At 42.4% G+C, this 18595-nt stretch overlaps 1 protein-coding gene across 1 annotated transcript in view; it reads left to right on the forward strand.

Annotated features, from left to right (window-relative positions):
• LOC309482629 (leukocyte elastase inhibitor-like) overlaps positions 1 to 18595 on the forward strand; it is a 38266-nt gene that overhangs the window by 10876 nt on the left and 8795 nt on the right. The window contains exons 3-5 of the mRNA XM_082148096.1: positions 17009 to 17137; positions 17292 to 17409; positions 17521 to 17642. Coding sequence (XP_082004222.1) covers positions 17009 to 17137; positions 17292 to 17409; positions 17521 to 17642 — 369 coding nt within the window. The remainder of the gene's footprint in view (positions 1 to 17008; positions 17138 to 17291; positions 17410 to 17520; positions 17643 to 18595) is intronic.

The raw sequence follows: 18595 nt of genomic DNA on the forward strand, positions 1-18595 counted from the left end.
TTTGTCCTTAATTGCATTTTTTTCCTTACATTACTTTTACTTTTATACTTTAAGTAGTTTTGAAACAAGTACTTTTATACTTTTACTTGAGTAAAAAGCTTGAGTTGATACTTCAACTTCTACAAAAGTCTTTTTAAACCCTAGTATCTATACTTCTACCTGAGTAATGAATGTGAATACTTTTGACACCTCTGCAGGTTGCTCATGTCACATCTATGTCGTCAAGCTCAGTTTGAGTCTGCGCAGTACGCTCAGCCATCAGGAAGTGAGTGCTTCTATGCTGCGTTCCAGTCCAAAATTGTCATGCCCTTCACTCGCTAACTTTCCTCCGTCTCGTTCACTCGGATGTACGTCATTGCTTACATTGCACGAGTGCCCACTACTGGCGGAAACTGCAATGGGCTGAATTGGAACGTACTAAGCCATTGATCACTTGGAATCAGCTGTGGAGTTTATTTTCTTTATTTTTTTATTTTTTTTTCCCTTTAAGAATTTGTTTAATGCAGCATCCAAATGTTTATAGGTGTGTTTGGGTTGTTTAATATATATATATATATATATATATATATATATATATATATATATATATAGAATTAATGTATCATAGAGTTGTTTGTTGTGGTGGTGATTAGATGAGATCTGTGGGGACATCACAATCGTACTGCATTGTGGGACATATAGGTGCCTGAAGTGTACATATGAAGTAGACTCGCTCCCTCGGTCAAAATCGAGGGAATGAGGGTCTGTCCATATAAACTTCCCTCATCCACTTCACGAAGTGGAACGCACTTCAAAATGGCGGCAGGGATTCTCCCGAGGGGAAGTGCTTAGGGAAGTTCGCAAGTACGTGTCTAAAAGTGGACTGGAACGCAGCCCTAATTGACTTCACTTTTCTCCGTTGAATCCAATGGGGTCGCTGTGTCCATTTCTTTTACTGGCTATGCTAAAAATGCTCTTCAGAAACCTACGGGTGACATCATGGACACTACGTCCATTTTTTTACAGCCTATGCTCAGATTGTGCGTTTGCCGAGGCAGCGCGTAGATTATAGGTCTGCATCTCTGCAATAAGAATCGAATGGCTCAGATCACTAGATAACATCACAACGTGTAGATTATGGGTCCGCAATATATGCGCAGGGAACTGAGCAGACGGGAATTTCCCTTTCTCTCTTATGATTGTGTGAAAACTAGTTATGTGTGTTTGCGGGCGATTATGGTTCTTTTTGTGTTGATTATAATATTTAATTTTGAGAAATTAAATGAAATGTTTGTCTAGCTTTGAAAATAGATGTATTCAAATAATAAATTCATCCTTTCATCCAGACCAAGTTTTCTATCTGATTAATATCTGCTGCATTTAATTTTGATGAAATTAAATGTTAATACTCGTCTGAGTTGATGTCTGTATTAATACACTATATTCAGCCTTTCACCTAGACCATTTCTACTTGTCTAGTTGATATCTAGCTGCATTTGATTTTTGAGAAAATTAAATATCAGGGCCCGTATTCATAAAGAATCTTAACGCAAAGAGTAGCTCCTAGTGACAAAATTCTAAGAAAATTCTTAGAAATGTGGGCGTTTACTCTTAAAATTAAAGAAAAAATCCTAGTAAAGAAAAAAGTAATTCAGAAAGCATCTTAACCCTTAAAAGAGGTCTTAAGCTCAAAATTGTTAGGAGCACGGACGAGGACTTTTAAGAGGCTTAAGAGTTTCTTTAGCAGAGGAGAAAATGGCAGAAAGACGAAGAGGGAGAAGAAATGTGTTGCAGACAATGAATAACAGTGAGTTAATAAGACGCTATAGATTAGATCATGCAGGGATCATGTTTGTGACTGATCTTATTGGAGACACGCTAACATCTCTGATACAGCACAGCGCCAGAAATGAAAGTAATCACTACATTACGATATTTGGCAACTGGGAAAATTCCATGTTTGATACATTAAAACCAACATTCAAACCACCACTTAAATAGACATGCCAGCAATCAGTGTAATTGGAAAGAGTGGAACAATTTTTATCATTCTAAGCCAATCAAATACCTTATAGGAAATTAACAGCATGGAAAAAAAAAAAAAAAAAAGGATTTATATACACATATAAAAATGTGTGTGTGTGTGTGTGTGAGAACGGTCAAATAGGAAAAATTACGCATGTAATTTCAAAGTGAAGGCTTAGAATAGACCCTATACTTAAAATCACTTTTTTTTTTTTTTCTTCTTGGACAACCAACCAATCACAGTCTTCAAAAGATTGTGTCATACATAGCAACGGGGTCAACTCCCGCCTCCTTACTAAGATGAAAGTTTTTGTCTTTTCCTTACTCAGAGTTGCTCTCAGATCGGTCCCGAATCGCTTTTAAGCTAAGACTCCTACGTAAAAGTTTTTAAGCTAAATTAAGAGTTTTCTTAGAGGATTCTTAGAATCTTTATGAATACGGGCCCTGATCTTTGAGGAGTTAGATGTCTGTATTAATATACTATTCAGCCTTTCATCTAGGCCGGTTGATCTTCGGCTGCATTTAATTCTGAGGAAATAAATGGTGAAATTCCTTGGGGGAAATGAATAACACTCAACTCAACTCAACTCAACTAAACTTTATTTATATTTACATTTAGTCATTTAGCAGACGCCCTTATCCAAAGCGACTTACAAATTAGGACTAAATTCAGCGAGTCGGACTAAATTCAGCGAGTCAATTTATATAGCACCACTAAAAACAACAATTGTTGACCAAGGTGCTGTACACTATATCAGATATCATCAGCATTTAACACCATGTACAACATAGATTACAAAACAGAACACCGAACAGACACAGCACAAATCAGCTACAATTATAAGGCAAAGAAAAATGATAGGTTTTGAGTTTTGCTTTGAACTCGTGCAGTGTAGAGGCAGTTCTAATAAAAACAGGTAGGCTGTTCCAAAGTTTTGGAGCAACAATGGCAAAAGCTCGACCTCCTCTCATTTTCAATCTAACCCGAGGAACATTTAACAGTCTCTGGTTGGATGACCTAAGAGACCTTCCAGGATTGTGAATGGATAATAAATCAGTAATGTTATACAGGAGCCAATCCATTCAAGGATTTAAAAACCAGCATCAAGACTTTAAAATCAATTCTGTAACGGATTGGGAGCCAGTGCAGAGATTTCAGAACTGGAGTAATATGCTCTCTTTTACGCACACCAGTAAGGAGCCTAGCAGCTGCATTCTTCACCATTTGCAGACGGTTCAGAGTTGCTTGGTTAATGCCCGAATACAGGGAATTACAATAGTCATGCCTTGTTGAAATAAAAGCATGAATCATTCTTTTTAAAGTCCTTAAAAGAAAGAAATGGTCTAACTTTAGCCTGGACTCTGAGATAAAAAAAAAACTATCTGTTTGTCAAATTTGAGAGCACTATCGAAAAACACGCCCAAATTCTTCACTAATGGTTTCACACATGGAGATAAAAGGGCAAAATTAATTTCACCAAAATTAATATTAAAGAGGTGTGTGAACTATGATGTCAGGCACTGTAATTTGCACTGGCCCCCTTCCTGTTCGCAGGAGTGATGAGATAGTCAGTAGATTGTGTTCACTCAATGGCTGGCTGTCGAAGTGGTGTCCGCAAAATAATATAGAATTCGTAGACAATTGGAAAAGTTTTTGGGGCAGACCTGACCTGTTGAAAAGAAATGGTATTCATCCCTCCTGGGATGGTGCTGCTCTTTTCTCTAGTAATTTGGCTCATAGTCTTAGAGATAAAACATGACAATCTGGGGCTCAGGTCAGGAAGCAGACAGACTGGCTAAACCGACCATCTGCTGGCTGTCTCACGTCACCAAGGTCAGATAAATCCCATCACATAGAGACTCTTTCACCTAGCTATTATCACATAAAGACTGTGTCTGTTCCCCGAATTTGGAAATCCCCCCAAAAAAACGTTTCAACCTATCTAAGGTTAAAAATTTAATTGATGTTCAACAAATAAAAAACAGCTATAATACAGATGAGTAAATGCTAAAGCTTGGGTTGCTGAATATTCCATCCCTTACTTCAAAAGCACTTATTGTTAATGATATGTTTACCGACTATAATCTAGATGTGCTGTGTTTGACAGAAACCTGGCTAAAACCAAACGATTACATTACTTTAAATGAGTCCACCCCGCAAGATTACTGTTATAAACATAAACCTCGTCTGAAACGCAAAGGGGGAGGTGTCGCTGAAATTTATAGTAATATTTTCAAAATCACTAAGAAATTTAGTTTTAAATATACTTATTTTGAAGTGTTGATGCTTAATGTAAAAATATATAGTGTAAATGACAAATCACGTTTGAGATTTGTGCTGGCTACTGTATATAGGCCACCAGGGCACCATAAAGATTTTATCAAGGAATTTGCTGACTTTCTATCAGAGTTGGTATTGGCTGCAGATAAAGTACTAATTGTTGTCGATTTTAATATACATTTAGATAATGAAAAAGATGCATTGGGTATGGCATTTAAAAACATTCTGAACTCTATTGGAGTTAGACAACACGTGTCACGTGATATTATCACACGGTATAAAAACATTTATTCCGTGTGATAATATCAGATCTAGAGTATGATTACGACAATGAGTAGCATTGTCGTAATCATACTCTAGATCTAATATTATCACACGGAATAAATGTTGATGCCGTTGAAATTCTGCAGCAGAGCGATGACATCTCAGATCATTATCTAGTCTCGTGTAAATTACATTTAGCCAAGGCTGCAAAGCCAACTCCGTGTTACAAATATGTTAGACCTATCACTTCTGCCACTGCCACTTCTGTCTAAAGATTGCTTTATTAATAATCGTCCTAATCAGTTTCATCATCTCAGCATCCCGGATAGCTTAGAAGAACTCGATATTGCAACAGAAACTTTTAACTCTCTCTTTTTCAGCACTTTAGACACAGTTGGTCCGTTGCGCTTAAAGAAGATTAAAGAAAATAGTCCAATGCCGTGGTACAACGAGCACACTCAGGCACTTAAGAGAGCAGCCAGAAAAATGGAGCGCAACTGGAAGAAAACAAAACTAGAGGTATTTCGCATTTCATGGAAAGAGAGTTCGATTGCGTACAGAGAGGCCTTAAAAGCTGCTAGATCTGCTTATTTGTCAACCCTATTAGAAGAAAATAAACAAAACCTTAGGTATTTATTTGAAACAGTGGCTAAATTAATGAAAAAGAAAGCTTCAAGCCCAGAAATTTCCAAGCAACACAGCAGTAATGACTTTATGAACTTCTTCACAAATAAGATTGATAACATCAGGGAGAAAATTATAACTATGCAACCGTCTACTACAGTATCGCATCAGGGAGTGCATTGTAGTCTCCCTAAGGAAAAATTTGATTCATTTATTGCTATAGGAGAGGAAGAATTCGCTAAACTCATTAAATCATCTAAACCGACAACATGTATGTTAGACCCTATTCCGACTAAGCTACTGAAAGAGATGCTTCCAGAGGTCATAGATCCTCTTCTTACTATCATTAATTCATCTTTGTCTCTAGAATACGTACCAAAAACCTTTAAGCTGTCTATGATTAAACCGCTTGTTAAAAAAACGCAACTTGATCCCTCAAAATTTGTCAATTACAGGCCGATCTCGAATCGACCCTTTCTGTCAAAGATACTAGAAAAGTCAGTATCTTCACAACTATGTTCCTTTTTAGAAAGAAATGATATCTGCGAGGATTTTCAGTCAGGATTTAGACCGTACCATAGTACCGAGACAGCTCTCATTAGAGTCACAAATGATTTGCTCTTATCATCCGATCGTGGTTGTATCTCTCTATTGGTGTTACTCGATCTTAGTGCTGCATTTGACACTATTGACCACAACATTCTTTTAAATAGACTAGAAAACTATGTTGGCATTAGTGGAAATGCATTAGCATGGTTTAAATCATACTTATCTGCCCGTTATCAGTTTGTAGCAGTAAAGAGATGTCTTATCGATCACAAGTTCAGTATGGCGTACCACAAGGCTCAGTACTAGGACCACTGCTGTTCACTCTGTACATGCTACCATTAGGAGATATCATTAGGGAGCATGGAATTAGCTTTCACTGTTATGCCGATGATACTCAAGTCTTTATTTCTTCACAACCTAACGAAAACTACCAATTCACAAAATTAACGGAATGCATAGCTGATATAAAAAATTGGATGACTAGTAATTTCCTACTACTAAATTCTGAAAAAACAGAGATTCTAATTATTGGACAAAAAACTTCCTCACGTAATAACCTAGAATACTGTCTAACACTTGATGGCTGCTCTGTTAATTCTTCGTCGTCGGTTAGGAACCTGGGTGTGCTCTTTGATACCAATCTTTCATTTAAAAATCACGTGTCTAATATCTGTAAAACCGCATTTTTCCATCTTAAAAATATATCTAAATTACGCCATATGCTCTCATTGACAAATGCAGAACAATTAGTTCATGTGTTCATGACCTCAAGGCTAGATTATTGTAATGCTCTACTGGGTGGTTGCCCTGCACGCTTAATAAACAAACTACAGCTGGTCCAAAATGCAGCAGCTCGAGTTCTTACCAGAACCAGGAAGTATGACCATATTAGCCCTGCTCTGTCAACACTGCATTGGCTCCCTATTAAACATTGTATACATTTTTAAATATTGCTGATTACTTACAAAGCACTAAATGGTTTAGCTCTGCAGTACTTGAGCGCATTATAGTCCTTCTCATCTATTGCGATCTCAAAATTCCGGCCAGTTGATAATACCTAGAATATCAAAATCGACTGCTGGCGGTAGATCCTTCTCCTATTTAGCACCAAAACTTTGGAACAGTCTTCCTACCATTGTCCGGGAAGCAGACACACTCTGTCAGTTAAAGACTAAAAACACATCTCTTTGACCTAGCATACACATAACACATTATAGACTTCTATAATTCAATGTTAGGCTGCATAGATCAGGTCAGCTGGAATCGGGAACACTTCCCATAAATCCTGATGTACTCGTTACATCATAAGAAGAATGGCATCTACGCTAATTTTAGTGTTTTTGTTTATCCCGAGGTTTTCCCGCATGCCGGATCCAGGCTGTATCCAGATCTGATGAAGGACCTGCGCCTGGACCCGATGTCATAGCGGGGTGCTAAAGTGCCAACTAGTTTCTCCTTATGGAGGATCCCTTTACCACTCTACAGATAAAGCGTTGTTGGGAAAATTCGGTTCGCGTATCTACCCCGAAGTGATAAAATTCTGTATCAAAATGTTAAGGCCAGACAAGTATTTTTTTAAGGCTTGGTTTGTAGGGAATTACAAAGCAGCGCACATATATTCAAACGCGCATACCAATAGACTGAACTCGTAATACGCATGTGCACGCCATCAGCGTTCTCACAGGTTTCGCGTTTAAAGTCTGTTTAGAGTTTCCTGTTAAAATGGTGTCATGTTAGCGGCCCCTAAGTTAATAACTAATGATCGTTGCGACGGAAGTGAATCAATATTTTCCATGTTTTTTTTATGTTATTTCTGTTATTATCCAATGGTTTACTATAGTATTCTCTCTTACTGTTTCTAATAATATTAGTCAGTTTATTTTTTATATAACTTATATACTTGCTCTGCTTCTTTAGTTTTTTTTTTTATAAAAATATATATTTTTAATAAAAAAAGTAAATTTTTGGATTCCCTTTGTTAACCACGATTTTTCAGCAAATTTCTGTTTCCCCATTTTCTTTACTAAAGGACAGTTTTTGTCATAAAAAGCTGTTAATATAGATATAAATGTATCATAGGCCTCATCTACATCTTCAACATAAACTTCCTTCCAGTCTTGTTTTATAAGATCTTCTTTGAAATAGTTAATTGCACCCTTGGTTCCCTTTCAAGGGAACTCGCGTTGCGTTGAATTGACGCTATGGGGAACGCTTTGCGTGATGACGTCTTGAAGCACATGTAAAATCAGTCCAATGGTGTGGCGGAACGTCAGAGGCGGGTGACGTCACGTACCAGGAAGCTATAAAAGCCGGCCCGAAACAGAAAACGAAAGCTTTCTGAGTCTTCAGTTGCGCTCTGTGTGAAATCTGTCTGTATATTTGGTGTTGTCTGTCTATATCATATATATATATATTCAGTATGGCGAGCAAACAGCAGTTTAGAGTGTGTGTCCATCCCTGCCCGCGTTATTTAACGGGAGGTGATACTCACACTCTTTGTGTTGTTTGTTTGGGTGAGGAGCATGCCCAGTCAGCACTCGAGGGTGGTGACTGTGTGCATTGCGAGGCGCTTCCATTGCATACGCTCCGATCCCGCTTGGCTCGGTTCAATCCCGATCACGTTCCCCAGGGCTTGGGTCCCGCCGCTGCCGAGGCACGGCGTCGATCTCAGACCTGGGGTTCACAAATGGATTTATCAGTGGATGTTGAGACGGGCTCTGCCTTATCTCAGCCTCCTTCTGATAGATCCAGTGCCTCTCATCAGGGTGTGGAAGCACGCGTTGCGGTTTCTCCCCCCCCGATGGAGGCACCAATACTGCAATTGTCCAGCTCTGAGGAGTTGGACGTTGTTAGTATTGACGCTGAGTCTGAGGATTCGCCACCTCAGTCTCATGCGTTTGAGGAATTGCTTGACGTTATCACTAGAGCGGTCGAGCGATTATCTATTGAGTGGCCAGAAGATAGGCAGGGCGCTCGTTTGAAAAGCAAGCTCGACGAGCGTTTCCTGCCATCTCGTGCACAGCCTCAGCGCAGAAGCCTTCCGTTTTTCCCCGATCTCCACACCGAGGTGTCGAGATCGTGGGGGAAACCAGTGTCATATCGAGTGTATACTGCACAAACATCACACTATTCATCCATTCACAATTATAAAGAGCATGGTTATGGGGAAATGCCGAAGGTGGAAGAGACGCTTGCGAGCTATCTCTCTCCAGCAACGGCATCTTCTCTGAAGGCTCCTGCACTTCCATCCAAGCCAGTAAAATTTACATCTTCTCTGGTTCATAAAGCTTATGCCGCCGCCGGCCAAGCTGCAGCGTGTTTACATACAATGTCTATAATGCAAGCTTACCAGGCTGAATTATTGGGTGATTCTGAAGAGGGCGGGGGTATTAGTGCTGATACTGTGTCTGAACTGCGTGGAGCCACAGATTTGTCTCTCAGGGCCACCAAGGAGACGGCTAAATCCATCGGCCGCTCTATGGCAGCCCTGGTGGCCACTGAGAGGCATATGTGGCTCAACTTAAGTGACATAAAGGACAAAGAAAAACATGTTCTTTTAGATGCACCAGTATCCACTCAAGGGTTATTTGGAGATGCAGTTAACAGTGCTGTAGCTAAATCACAAAAAGCTTCAAAACAGGCAGCTGCACTTCAGAAACTTCTCCCCCGCCGTTCTTTCATTGAGGCTGCTGAGCGGGAGCAGCCTCACTCATCTAAAAAGAGCGCTGAGCACCGTGCCACTCAGAAACAGAGCGTTTCCTCCCGTGCTCCCCCACAAAAATCTCGGGGACACGGAGGGCGCTCTCAAACCCAGCAGTCTTCGAGGGGTAAAACGGATCTGCGGACCGTTATTACCGCCAAGAAGACTGCTGGGAAAAAGTCCTGATGTCTGAGGGCTCAGGACAAATGAGGGTAGTCCCCCCCGAAGCAGAGCGGTTAACACCTCTTTTCACGGTGCCCGTCTCTCTTCGGTGCCCTCAGGGGACCGTTCTGCCAACCCTGCCGCCTCCGGTGTTACAGGGCGCAGCGGTCTCCGGCGAGCACATATCTCAAGGTCCACCCGGAAACGTAGTGGCCTCGGGATGCCCGCCCCCTCTGAGGAGGGTGTTAGAGCAGTCTGTTCAGTCGTTCCCTGCCGGTGCGCCGTTACAGGGCGACGAACCGACTACTCAACAGCAGGAGAAAAATACGGTGCCCGTCTCTCGTCGGTGCCCTCAGGGGACCGTTCTGCCAACCCTGCCGCCTCCGGTGTTACAGGGCGCAGCGGTCTCCGGCGAGCACATATCTCAAGGTCCACCCGGAAACGTAGTGGCCTCGGGATGCCCGCCCCCTCTGAGGAGGGTGCTAGAGCAGTCTGTTCGGTCGTTCCCTGCCGGTGCGCCGTTACAGGGCGACGAACCGACTACTCAACAGTAACAAAATCCAGAAACCAGTCTCGAGAGGCTGGTACCACTAGTAGAATCTTTGACAGCGTGGAAGCTACTGTCAAATGTTTCTCGTTGGGTCCTGCAGACCGTGGAAAAAGGGTATCAGATACAATTCAAGTAACGCCCACCGCGGTTTATGGGGGTCCTGCCCACAGTGGTGGGCCCCGAGCAGGTTCTGGTTATGGAACAGGAAGTAAACACTCTGTTAGAGAAAGGGGCCATGGAATATGTACCTCCCTCCAACAGGGAAACCGGGTTTTACAGCCGGTACTTCCTAGTTCCAAAGAAGGACGGGGGATTGCGTCCCATTTTAGATCTTCGAGTTCTGTATGAGTCAGTCATGCAGCTCAAGTTCAAAATGTTAACATTGAGATAATCGTGCCACAGATCAGGTCTGAGGACTGGTTTGTCACGATAGACCTCAAGGACGCATATTTCCATCCGTCCGTGTCATTGGAAGTTCCTGAGGTTTACTTTCGGGGGCAAAGCATACCAATATCGAGTTCTTCCATTCGGCCTGGCTTTATCACCCCGCATTTTCACCAAATGCGTGGATGCAGCTCTGGCGCCTCTGCGCCTCCGGGGTATTCGCATCACGAACTACATCGACGATTGGTTGATTTTAGCTCAGTCGCATCAGATGGCGGTTCAACATCGAGATGTTGTTCTCGCCCATATGAAAGAGTTGGGGTTACGGCTGAACGGCAAGAAGAGTGTGCTTTCTCCATTTAGAGGACCACTTTTTTAGGCGTGGTTTGGGATTCAGTGTTGATGCAGGCGCGCCTGTCACCGCCACGCATAGATTCCATCCTGGCAGCTGTAAAAAGTGTAAAGCTAGGCCAGCTACTCACTGTCAAACAGTTCCAGAGACTGTTGGGTTTCATGGCAGCAGCTTCCAACGGGATACCTTTTGGACTGTTGCACACGAGGCCCCTGCAGTGGTGGCTCAGGACCAGGGGGTTTCCCCGAGGGGCAACCCATTTCGCACAATCAAGGTCACGCGGCGATGCCTACGTGCCTTGGTTATGTGGAAGAAACCTTGGTTCCTGTCCCAGGGCCCAGTGCTGGGAGCTCCTTGTCGTCGCAAACTGCTAACGACGGATGCTTCCCCCACGGGTTGGGGAGCGATCCTAGAGGGTCGCTCATCTCAAGGTCTGTGGGAAGACCATCATCGTTCCTGGCATATCTATCGCCTAGAGATGTTAGCTGTCTTCCGGGCTCTGAGGAGCTTTATCACAGGTCTCAGGGGACACCATGTGTTAGTGCATACGGACAACGCGTTGGTAGTCGCCTATATCAACCACCAAGGGGGTTTGCGCTCGCGCCCATTATCCAATCTGGCACGCCATATCCTCTTGTGGTCCCAGGGGAAGTTGCTGTCACTCAGAGCAGCCTACATCCCCGGGGTTCAGAATATAGGAGCAGACACTCTGTCGAGACAGGGGCCGAGGCCCGGGGAATGGAGGCTCCACCCCCGAGGTGGTGGAGCTGATATGGATGGAGTTTGGCCAAGTATAAGTGGATCTGTTTGCGTCTCGAGAGACGTCTCACTGTCCACTTTGGTTCTCCCTCACGCATCCAGCTCCTCTGGGTTTGGATGCTATGGTACAGACGTGGCCGAGGCTACGTCTGTACGCCTTTCCCCCAGTTGCTCTGCTCCCGGGAGTTCTGGAGAGAGTTCGCAGGGACCGGGTTTGCCTGCTTCTTATAGCCCCGCGTTGGCCGGGCAGAGTATGGTTTCCCGATCTTGTGTCCCTCCTCGACGGGCATCCTCTGGAGCTACCCGTCAGGACGGACCTTCTGTCCCAAGCAGAAGGCTTGATTTTCACCCCCGACCGGAACTGTGGAACCTGTGGGCTTGGCCTCTGAGGGGGCCCAGCTCATAGAGTCAGGTCTCTCAACTGAGGTTGTTGAGACCATTCTACAGTCCAGAGCTCCCTCCACGAGGAAACTTTATGCCCTGAACTGGAGAGTATTCACCTCTTTGTGTAGTGACCGTCGGTTGGATCCAGTCAACTGCCCAATTGGTACAGTTCTGGAGTTCCTGCAGGACCGGTTCACTGCAGGTCTGACCCCGTCCACTTTAAAGGTTTATGTGGCGGCCGTAGGTGCTTACCACAGTCCTTTGGGTGGAATGTCTGTGGGGAAAGACCCTTTGGTATCTCGTTTCCCTTGTGGCACTTGGAGGCCTTCGGTCCTCCTCCCTTTCGAAATCGGACCAGGAGGCGAATAATTTGCTTTGCCCTGTTCGGGCGTTAGACGCATATGTCCACAGAGCTGCCCTGTGGCGGAAAAGTGATCAATTGTTTGTATGCTTTGGGTCCCCTAACAAGGGAGGTCCAGTGTCTAAGCAAAGGATGAGCAAGTGGGTGGTTGAGACTATCTCACTTGTTTATGAGGCGGCTGGCAGCCTTCTCCTTGGGCTGTCCGGTCGCACTCTACTAGGAGTATGGCGGCCTCTAAGGCCCTTATATCAGGAGTATCTTTACAGGACGTTTGTGATGCGGCAGGCTGGTCCTCACCGCACACCTTCGTCAGGTTCTACTCTTTAGACCTAGACTCTACTCCAGGGTCTCAGGTTTTGTCTTCCTAGTGCTGCGCAATTGATTTCACACAGGACAGACATTTGTAGCTATGGTGGCGTTGGTATAGACGAGCGTTGCGTCACCTTGCCATATCTCCTTCATGCCTGTCAGCACGACTTCAGACTCTACGAAGCTTTCGTTTTCTGTTTCGGGCCGGCTTTTATAGCTTCCTGGTACGTGACGTCACCCGCCTCTGACGTTCCGCCACACCATTGGACTGATTTTACATGTGCTTCAAGACGTCATCACGCAAAGCGTTCCCCATAGCGTCAATTCGACGCAACGCTCGTTCCCTCTTCAGGGAACCGAGGTTACAGTCGTAACCGAGGCGTTTTATGTCTTGTTAATTTAACTTGTATGTCTTTATTGGTCCCCTTACAGCATGGTATGGTTGCAAAAACTGGCAGATGGTCACTTAAGTAATTAATTAGAAGTCCACTTGTTATTTTTTTATCAATAACACTGGTAAATATATTGTCTATTAAAGTTGCACTATGTGTCGTGATTCTACTTGGACGTATAATGGAGGGGTATAAGCTCATACTATACATTGCATTAATAAATTCTATTATTGTATTCTGGTGGAGTGGGTTCAATAGATCTATATTAAAATCTCCACAAACAAAGCACATTTTCTTATTGTTTATACTGTCATACAACCCCATTAATGCTTCTGTAAACGTTTCAATATAAGAACCCGGAGTTCTATACACACAGCTTATAATTATATTTTTTGCTCTCTCTATCTCTATTTCTACAGTAACATACTCCATAACTTTGTCTTTAACAAGCGACTTATTTTTAACTTACATCCATTTTTACCTTTACATTGAATTGTTCATCAGTATAGTGTAACAATTTAGCCGAAAGGGGAAATATTAATAATAACTCATAATTATCAATTAAGATTAGTTATTAATATTTTGGTCAGTTAATTGGATTAACTTGAGGTAGCTCAATTAATATTACAATCAATTAATCAGTTCCAACGAACTCTTTTGATTATTCATTTATTCTAAGAAAAGCATATCTTTCATAGCCACCGAAAAATAATTATTTCTTAGCATGTACAGCGCTTAGAGCATGTAACAAGATCAAGATCGTAAAAGGGACTTTGTTGCAAGCAGAGAATCAGAACCAAGTACATGTTGTGCACAAGTTTTATTAACTAAATCACAAACATTACTAAACTAAACAAACATACATACATTCATACATACATACATACATGCATAGGTAAAATGGTGAGTGATATGGAACCGGAAGCAGGAAATGGAACTAAGAAAATATCAATTTAACTATGAAAGGAACCATCAGCTTATCTTTTTCAGAGCACCTCATTAAATTGATACTTGCATGGTCTGTGCAGTGGGTCTTTAGTTCGTTGATGTGTTTTCCCGAACAGTCTCAAGTGAGTGTCCCCCCACACAGTATCAAATTGAAGGAGCAGCAGTTGAGGCCAGAGGGGAAGAGCTAAGAGAGGGAGCTGGTTACTGTAGATTGTCTCTAATAAAGCCTGAGAAAGGCCCCACCCCTCCGGGTTTGCTTGACCAATGAGAAGGGTGGAATTTCCCAAGCGGGAGATTCTACTGTGGTTGATTTTTGTTCTTTGTTCTTAGCGTGCTCATTTGCAATGGCACGCTGGATTGGTTTCTGATGACGAAACTAAGAAAGATTCTTGTAATATTAATATGTTGCATAGCTATCGGCATATCATGTACACAATCATTTCGATCTTCAAAGTACCCATATATAGAGACCAAACATGGTATACGTGAGGTTACGTTAACTGTTGGTTCTATAATAAAATACATAGTATCAAGAGATAATAGTATCAACAGATAATAGTATTAAAAGACACAACACAAGACAGTAAATCATTCACAAAATGTTCTGGAATGCACGTTAATTTCATGTTAATCAGTTCATCGATAAATGAATGCAGGAGAGTCTGTTCTAATATCTGTAGGTTTGTAGCAGGGGCCTTGTTCACATTGCTAAGAGTAATAAAACCAACTTATCTGATCGTGGTCATGGTAACTAAGACCGTCTTGCCCTGTTTGGGGGATGGGACCACAGATCCCAGAGTGACGTTTAAAGATTTTTTGGTACATATGCCAAATAATTGTGTCTGAATTCTGTTTTTTTAGGATCCGTGCCTGCCTTGCTATATCGGCGGGGTTTTTTTTCGTTAGGTGTTCGTTCAAGTACACATCTGACCCACGCAGCTTCCTTCCTTGTCTCAGTAATTCTGTTTTGGCTTTTCTGTTGGCGAAACGTATGACAATTACCGGCTTGGTTTTCCTGTCCTTTGTGGGAAGTTTATGACAGGTGGAGATCGCGTTGGTTTGTATTTCCATATTTTTACTTTGAAAGAACTGGACAACTTCTCTTTCCAGCGAGTATTGTTCGCTCGTTTTGGCATCCTCTCCTTTCTCTCCAGTTACAACACCGGCAAAAGTTTGGGGGGCGTAGCATCACGATGGCTCTCCAACGTGATGTCGGTCAGCCATGACGATGGACGATGATATCGCTTCCCATGCTTCCCATTTTGGATCTGTGAGTTCTGAACGAGTCAGTCATGCAGATAAAATTCAAAATGTTAACCTTGAGACAATTCGTGCCACAAATCAGATCCGAGGACGCATACTATCATATATCCATCCTTCCATATCACAGGAAGTTCCTGAGGTTTGCTTTTAGGGGCAAAGCATACCAATATCGAGTTCTTCCATCCGGCCAAGCACTATCACCCCACACTTTCACGAAATACGTAGATGCAGCTCTGGTGCCTCTGTGCCTGCAGGGTATTCATGAACTACATCGATGATTGGTTGATTCTGGCTCAGTCGCATCATTTGGCGGTTCGGCATCGAGATGTCGTTCTCGCCCACATGAAAGAGTGTGCTTTCTCCAATACAGAGGACCACTTTTCTAGGCGTGGTTTGGGACTCCATGTTGATGCAGGCATGCCTCTCACCGGCACGCATAGAGTCCATCCTGTCGACTGTGAAAAGAATAAAGCTAGGCCAGTCACTCACTGTGAAACAGCCTCTTTCAGAGACTGTTGGGTCTGATGGCAGCAGCGTCCAACGTGATACCTTTTGGCCTGTTGTAGATTAGGCCCTTGCAGTGGTGGCACAGGACCAAAGGGTTTTCCCTGAGGGGCAACCCCTTTTTGCATGATCAGGGTCACATGGCGATGCTTACGTGCCCTAGTTATGTGGAAGAAGCCTTGGTTCTTGTCTCAGGGTCCTGTGCTGGGAGCTCCTTGTCATCGCGTAACGCTTACAACTGATGCTTCCCTCATGGGCTGAGGAGCGATCAAGGATGGTCGCTCGGTGGATGGGTCACCATCTCACCTGGCACTTAATCACTTGGTGATGATGGCTCAGGCTCTAAATCCCTGGGCGCCAGATTCAGGGAGCAGACATCCTGTCGAGGCAGGGGCTGAGGCCCAGGGAAGGGAGACTCCAACCCGAGGTGGTGGAGCTCATATGGAGTTGCAGACATGGCTGTGCTGCGTTTGTACATGGTTTCCCTGATTTTTCTACTCCCGTGAGTTCTGGAGAACAGAGTTATGGAACTGTGGGTTTGGCCTCTGAGGGGGCCCAACTCATAGACTCAGGTCTCTCAACTGAGGTTGTTGAGGCCACGACCACTCTAGAGCTCCCTGTAGAGGAAACAATCCGGTTTCCTCTGTGGTGCGTTGGAGCAGGAGGAGTATGGCGGCTTTGTAGCCTTGTATTAGGGGTATCCCTATAAGAGGTGAGTGATGCGGTGGGATGTTCCTTTCCGCACACACTTGTTGGGTTTACAACCTAGTTTTGGGCTTCACCCCTGAGAGAAAGCCGATGCGAGCTTGACTAACGTGACCTGCCAGAACTGACGCTAAGCTTGATATTGTTCATCACATAGCTGAGACATTCTTGTGTTTCCACTAGCTGCTCTAGCGAGGATTTAAGCTAACAGGGCAGATTCCGTCACCAGTCGTGGATGGGGCTAGAAAATACAAACAACTAATGTTGAGACACTGTTTATGATTTATGGGAAATATAAAAAAGAAGTGGGTGGATGTTTACCATTATAGGGTAGTTGTGTAACACACAGCGGACACAAGTATGTTCAAACACCATGTAAATGTGAATTTTGTATAATAGGTCCCCTTTAATGCTTACAATGCTTTCTACAAAACACTTCTAACTTCACAGTATCAAATTCTCTGAATAAATGTCACTTAATATTAAACAATATCCTGTTATGTTTCTATTAAGACCCTCCACTTTGGCAATATGAAAATTATGTACCACGATCTGTATGAGGAGCTCTACAAAGGAGGGAAGAACAGAAGCCTGCAGCTGGTGAACCGCATGTTTGGAGAAAGCACACTAAATTTTTATGACGTGAGTTGGTTGAGAAAGCACAGCAAATGGTTAATTTACTTCCTGAAAATGACAGTAAAGTAATGCGTCATTCAGTGAGATGCCTGGATCAGAACACTGATGTTATTTTAATCCCATGCTGCCATATTCCCTCTCTTCCTATTGATGATGTTAGGATTTCCTTGACATGTGTGAGGAGTGGTGTTACGCCAGCGTGAGGAATATTGACTTCAAGACAAATCCTGATGCTGCAAGACAAAAAATCAACAACTGGGTGCAGGACAAGACCGGGAGTAATTCAATTAATTTTTGTTTATTTGTTTTTTAACTATTAGACTATAGTCTAGACCACTTTCTCATAATTTCTCACTCTTCTGATGGATTTTTTTATCTTTATTTTTTAGATCAAATTAAGAATTTGTTGGATGAAGGAGATGTGTCTAAGGACATGAGTCTTGTTCTAATCAGCGCAGTGCACTTCAATGATAAGTGGGACAAGTCCTTCATACTTGTTCCCGCCATCAAGGTAACTTTGTCAAAACAATTCAGCTTTGTCTGCTAAAAATGGTAAAACGCTTAAACTAGATGATCTACATCTAAACCGCTGTGCAACCAGTGGCGTATCACTGTAAAGCATGATCTCTTGTGTCTTGCTTTAGTGCTAGTGTTTTTATCAGCTCATCTGGCCTCTCTCCGTCTAACCCTTACAAAAAATGTGCTATTAGTATACTTCTTTTAAACTAAAAATAAGAATTCAGCAAATAAATCAAAACTGCCTAACCTTACCTGTTACGTGTAAGCATTACCGATTAAAATGTCGAGCCAGAACGAGGTATAGGACGATGGAAGTGATCTACTCGCTTGTTTTGATCATCGTTCTAAATCCGATCCAGATTTGTAGTCTTTGACAAAAACTTGATTTTCTCAGCTTTTTTTTATTACACTTTCCCACATTCAATTGTTTTTATCTCCGGCTTGAACTTAATAAAACAATTTTTAGAGTGCAGACCTTTTTTGCATTTGTATATTTCAAGTATAAAAAATAATACTATAGAATAATAGTAGAACATAGTAGTATACTTAAAGTGCAACAATTATATATAAATAGTAAACTTTAAGTATGATGTTAAGTTCATTTTAAAGAAAACGTACACATACTTGCATTATAAAACTACTAAACTAGTAGTTTACTGAGTATACCTCAAAGTGTCCTTTCATAAGCTAAAAAATGTGCTACAAGTATTTGACTAGTAAACTTTTACTTGTAGTATATATGCAGTACAAACAAAAACCTAGATGTAAACTAGTTGTGTTCTCAAAGTTACTACTGTTACACTTAAATTGTACTTAAAAGTATACTTTTATACACTAAAAAGTGAGCCAATTTAGTAATTGAAAAAATACACCTACAAGTTTACTACTATTACATTGATATTAGGATACTTACCTCATATCGTTTACAGTAGTTTATATGGGGGT

The sequence above is a fragment of the Leuciscus leuciscus genome (genome assembly GCF_965113295.1).
Source record: "Leuciscus leuciscus genome assembly, chromosome: 19".
NCBI lineage: Eukaryota > Metazoa > Chordata > Actinopteri > Cypriniformes > Leuciscidae > Leuciscus > Leuciscus leuciscus.